This window comes from Rhynchophorus ferrugineus, unplaced genomic scaffold (genome assembly GCF_030347505.1).
Source record: "Rhynchophorus ferrugineus isolate W39M unplaced genomic scaffold, kcgeb_rfMv2 rfM1, whole genome shotgun sequence".
Taxonomy (NCBI): Eukaryota; Metazoa; Arthropoda; class Insecta; order Coleoptera; family Curculionidae; genus Rhynchophorus; species Rhynchophorus ferrugineus.
In genome coordinates this window covers 78735084-78741139 of record NW_027472580.1, presented here as the reverse complement: position 1 = coordinate 78741139, position 6056 = coordinate 78735084, and the positions used below count along the sequence as shown (strand labels likewise).

The 6056-nt window shown below is 29.5% G+C and overlaps 1 protein-coding gene across 1 annotated transcript; it reads right to left on the bottom strand.

Moving 5' to 3' along the window:
• Positions 1-208: 208 nt before the first annotated feature.
• Positions 209-2910, bottom strand: LOC143206531 (homeobox protein Hox-B3-like). The gene is made up of 3 exons (XM_076419128.1): positions 2874-2910; positions 2423-2754; positions 209-283 (listed from the first exon to the last, which is right to left on the bottom strand). Exons 1-3 carry the CDS (start codon positions 2908-2910, stop codon positions 209-211), a joined length of 444 nt encoding a protein of 147 aa, XP_076275243.1.
• Between the last annotated feature and the right edge of the window lie 3146 nt (positions 2911-6056).

The following is a 6056-nucleotide window of genomic DNA, read 5'->3' as shown; positions in this document are numbered from 1 at the left end:
CTGTAAACTGGCGTATAAGAATTCATCGGCGCGTTGTAGGCTGCATTAGCATGGGAAGTGATTAACTGCTTCCGTTTTTGCTCTTTCCTGAAACGCGCCCTCCTATTTTGAAACCAAGTTTTTACTCGGGTTTCGGTAACACCTAATCGTTCCGCAATCTCCTCAATTTTGGTTTTGGAGACATACCTATCTAGATGAAACTCATTTTTTAGCTGCTCTCTTTGACATGAAGTGAATCGGTTCCTGGGAAATTCCTTTGTTTCCTGGATTGGGACTGTGGCGTCTAGAAATAGATAAATTATAAGAAAATAAACTAATTTTCCTTTTCTTATGCAATGATAACTAATAGTTATAAATATTAAATAAACAGAGTAATACAAGTTAATTATTTTCGTTGCTTACCTTCAGTTGATTTTCTCTCAACGTCATTGTCCAACATATGGTTATCTGCCTTTTTAATTAAAATATTACTAATAATGATTATTTTCTTCATTTTGCGGAATAGCTTATTCTTATCGCACAGACTCTAACACTGAACTGCTAGATATTGGGTTTCAATACTATATTTATATTAGTACAGTTAACACAGTAGCGACCCACCTAATGCAAATAATTAAATGCTTTTATTGGAAGTTTGCGAATTCATTTATATTAGTAGTACTATAATAGTTTCAAAAAATGTAATAACTCGAAAAAAACTAAACAGTAAATGAATATTAGTTTATTGATGTTGTTTTATGTAATGTTATAAAATTCGCTTTAATATATTTTAGATTAATAACTGGGCCATCGATTTATTACAGGGTCGGTCATTTAACAAAGCAGGTACACAAACGGCAAAAGTGGAACCAGAAAACGAAACTACGAAAACGAATTAAATATATACCCAAACATCGAAAAAAACTAATGCATGACATAATTAAAAACGATCGCACGATAATTAACAGAGCTACAAATGTTTCAATTATTAGTGATATATTTACGGAAATATTTCTTAATTATTATTAAAAAATATAACATATATATTCAGCTTTTCTCCCGGGATGCTATCTGTTCGATTGTTAACAGATTGGCAATATTTTGAAAATATCCGCTCCAATGGGACGGACATAATAGATATAGCAGAATAATTTAAATGTAACCTATATGATTCAAGTAATACTATTATATGAGCTAGCCAGAAATCTAATACCAAATACTAATTTTTTTTTAAATTTAGTATTGTATATAGCAGAAGTTGAGGATTCTCTTTCAAAATGTTCCCAAATCAATGTCATGCAACATTCTACTGAAAAGTTATAAAATAATAACAATAGATTTTATAAAAATTGATCTGTCTTGCTGACAAAATAAATCTTAACAAAAATTGTCCCGACCACCATTATTTCCTTGTATTTTTTAATAGCCAAAGAAGTAAGTTGTTCAATTCTGAAGAAAAGTTTTCTTTCTAAATATTAGGAAAGATTTTCGACAACCAAAATGGTTCAAGAAAAATCGAAACTTGCATCGAAATAAAAAAGCAAAAAAAATATATCATATTATTGCCATAGAAACAGTCTAAAGTATTTTGCTAATTAATATTCACAGCATTAATCACTTGGTCCTATTACAATAATATTCTTGAAAAATATGTTTCCAAATTGCTGCTATATTAATAACCAATATACATGTTTTTCACTAAAAAAAATCATAAAACTATGTATATCACATATAAATTTATATAAGCGTAAGTTGGCATATTTTTGTCAAGCCCGCGGCTAGGACGACAGTCAGAATGTCAAAAATCAGTCGAATGAAATTAGTAGAACCGAAAATAGCAACTAAAAGTACACGAATGAAGCAACCAATAGTAAATAGTCATAAACTTATTTGGAGCGAAAATAGCGAATGAAACAGTTGATTGTACCAAGAAGTAGTTACTAAACAGTCGATAATCAATTTCAGTCCAACGTTCCCAACGCTACTAGTCACCAATTTTGTTAACATGAATTTTTAAAATGTGATTTTTGTGAAGTGTTTTAACTTTTCATTACTCAGTTATTACTCCGATACCACAACAAGCTCTCCGGGTTATATAATAGTGATTCCACATTCTGAACTGGACTTACAACACTGCGAAATTCTGATAACCTTGGTACTGCCATACCAGGGATTATAATAATAAATTGAACTTATAGAAACTATTTTGGGATATATTTTCATGACAAGAAATAAAACCACATATAAAATAAACTTTAATTGCATATTAAATCAATATATTAAAGAAATGTACAAAGCTAATATAAGATTTACATAACTTAATAAAAATAGTGTCTTTGGATATTAGTGAATATTGTAAGTTTTTGTCAATTATTGACTGTAGCTATTATCCGACTTTGTGTCAACTGAATTTTTATGTTAAATGATACGCTAGGTAGTTTACGTTTTGGTCATAATTAGGAGCGACAGTGTGTTGGTTCAAATATGGTTGACTGTAAACTGGCGTATAAGAATTCATCGGCGCGTTGTAGGCTGCATTAGCATGGGAAGTGATTAACTGCTTCCGTTTTTGCTCTTTCCTGAAACGCGCCCTCCTATTTTGAAACCAAGTTTTTACTCGGGTTTCGGTAACACCTAATCGCTCCGCAATCTCCTCAATTTTGGTTTTGGAGACATACCTATCTAGATGAAACTCATTCTCTAGCTGCTCTCTTTGACATGAAGTGAATCGGTTCCTGGGAATTTCCTTAGTTTCCTGGATTGGGACTGTGGCGTCTAGAAATAGATAAATTATAAGAAAATAAACTAATTTTCCTTTTCTTATGCAATGATAACTAATAGTTATAAACATTAAATAAACAGAGTAATACAAGTTAATTATTTTCGTTGCTTACCTTCAGTTGATTTTCCCTCAACGTCATTGTCCACCATATGGTTATCTGCCTTTTTGATTAAAATATTACTAATAATGATTATTTTCTTCATTTTGCAGAATAGCTTATTCTTATCGCACAGATTCTAACACTGAACTGCTAGATATTGGGTTTCAATACCATATTTATACTAATACAGTCAACACAGTAGCGACACACCCAAATCAAATAATTAAATGCTTTTATTGGAAGTTTGTGAATTCATTGGTATTGGTAGTATTACAATAGTTTCAAAAAAATATAATAATTCGAAAAGAATTAAACAGTAAATGAATATTAGTTTATTGATGTTGTTTTAGGTAATGTTATAAAATTTGCTTTAATATATTTTAGATTAATAATAATAAGGGTCTGTCAATTAAAAAAGCAGGTACACAAACAGCAAAAGTGGAACCAGAAAACAAAATTACGAAAACGGTATAAATATATACCCAATCATCGAAAAAACTAATGCATGATATAATTAAAAACGATCGCACTATAATTAACAGAGCCACAAATGTTTCAATTATTATTGATATATTTACGGAAATATTTCTTAATTATTATTAACTTAAATTCTTAATTATTATGAATATAACATATATATTCAGCTTTTCTCCCTTGATGCTATTTGTTCGATTGTTAACAGATTGGCAATATTTTGAAAAAATTCGCTCCAATTGGACGGACATAATAGATATAGCAGAATATTTTAAATGTAACTAATATGATTCAAGTGATACTATTATATGAGCTAGCAAGAAATCTAATACCAAATAATGTTTTTTTTAAACTTAGTACTGGTTATAGCAGAAGTTGAGGATTCTCTTTCAAAATGTTCCCAAATCACTGTCATGCAACATTTTACTGATAAGTTATAAAATAATAAAAATAGATTCTATTAAAGATTGATCTGTCTCGCTGACAAAATAAATCTTAACCAAAAATTGTCCCGAGCATCATTATTTCCTTGTATTTTTTAATAACCAAGCAAGTAAGTTGTTCAATACTGAAGAAAAGTTTTCTTTCTAAATATACAAATATACAAAAGATTTTTTCGACAACCAAAATGGTTCAAGAAAAATCGAAATTTGCGTCGAAATAAAAAGCAAAAAAAATATTTCATATTATTGCCATAGAAACAGTCTAAAGTATTTTGCTAATTAACATTCACATTATCAAAAATATAGTTCCAAAATGCTGTGATATTAATAAACAGTATACATGTTTATCACCAAAAAAATCACGAATGATACACGAATACCAAAAGTACACGAATGAATCAGCCAATAGTAAATAGTCATAAAATTATTTGGAGCGAAAATAGCGAATGAAACAGTTGATTGTACCAAGAAGTAATTACTAAACAGTCGATAATCAATTTCAGTCCAACGTTGCCAACACTACTAGTCACCAATTTTGTTAACATGAATTTTTAAAATGTGATTTTTGTGAAGTGTTTTAACTTTTCATTACTATTACTCCGATACCACAACAAGCTCTCCGGATTATATAATAGTGATTCCACATACTGAAATGGACTTACAACACTGCGAAATTCTGATACCCTAGGTACTGCCATACCAGGGATTATAATAATGAATTGAACTTGCAGAAAATATTTTGGGATATACTATCACAATAAGAAATAAAATCACATATAAAATAAACTTTTAATGCATATTATATCAATATATTAACGACACAATAACACGACTTTTTAAAATAAGATTTTTGTGAAGTGTTTTAACTTTTCATTACTCAGCTATTACTCCAATTCCCCAACAAGTTCTTCGGATTATATAATAGTGATTCCACATACTTAACTAGACTTACAACACTGCGAAACACTGATACCCTAGGAACTGCCATACCAGGGATTAAAATAATGAATTGAACTTATAGAAAATATTTTGGGATATACTATCACAATAAGAAATAAAATCACATATAAAATAAACTTTTAATGCATATTATATCAATATATTAACGACACAATAACACGACTTTTTAAAATATGATTTTTGTGAAGTGTTTTAACTTTTCATTACTCAGCTATTACTCCGATTCCCCTACAAGTTCTTCGGATTATATAATAGAGATTCCACATACTTAACTAGACTTACAACACTGCGAAACACTGATACCCTAGTAACTGCCGTACCAGGGATTAAAATAATGAATTGAACTTATAGAAAATATTTTGGGATATACTATCACAATAAGAAATAAAATCACATATAAAATAAACTTTTAATGCATATTATATCAATATATTAACGACACAATAACACGACTTTTTAAAATATGATTTTTGTGAAGTGTTTTAACTTTTCATTACTCAGCTATTACTCCGATTCCCCTACAAGTTCTTCGGATTATATAATAGAGATTCCACATACTTAACTAGACTTACAACACTGCGAAACACTGATACCCTAGTAACTGCCGTACCAGGGATTAAAATAATGAATTGAACTTATAGAAAATATTTTGGGATATACTATCACAATAAGAAATAAAATCACATATAAAATAAACTTTTAATGCATATTATATCAATATATTAACGACACAATAACACGACTTTTTAAAATATGATTTTTGTGAAGTGTTTTAACTTTTCATTACTCAGCTATTACTCCGATTCCCCTACAAGTTCTTCGGATTATATAATAGTGATTCCACATACTTAACTAGACTTACAACACTGCGAAACACTGATACCCTAGGAACTGCCGTAAAAGGGATTAAAATAATGAATTGAACTTATAGAAAATATTTTGGGATATATTTTCATGACAAGAAATAAAACCACATATAAAATAAACTTTAAATGCATATTAAATCAATATATTAAAGAAGTGTACAAAGCTAATATAAGTTTTACATAACTTAATAAAAATATTGTCATTGGATATTAGTGAATATTGTAAGTTATTGTCAATTATTGACTGTAGCTATTATCCGACTTTGTGCCAACTGAATTTTTATGTTAAATGATAGGCTAGGTAGTTTACGTTTTGGTCATAATTAGGAGCGATAGTGTGTTGGTTCAAATATGGTTGACTGTAAACTGGCGTATAAGAATTCATCGGCGCGTTGTAGGCTGCATTAGCATGGGAAGTGATTAACTGCTTCCGTTTTTGCTCTTTCCTGAAA

Excerpts from the sequence above, each read along its gene's own strand:
- LOC143206531 (XM_076419128.1), bottom strand. The coding sequence starts at position 2,910 with ATGGTGGACAATGACGTTGAGGGAAAATCAACTGAAG. Across the intron at positions 2,755-2,873 it reads TGAGGGAAAATCAACTGAAG|ACGCCACAGTCCCAATCCAG; the intron begins GTAAGCAACGAA and ends ATCTATTTCTAG. Across the intron at positions 284-2,422 it reads CTCCTAATTATGACCAAAAC|ACGCCACAGTCCCAATCCAG; the intron begins GTAAACTACCTA and ends ATCTATTTCTAG.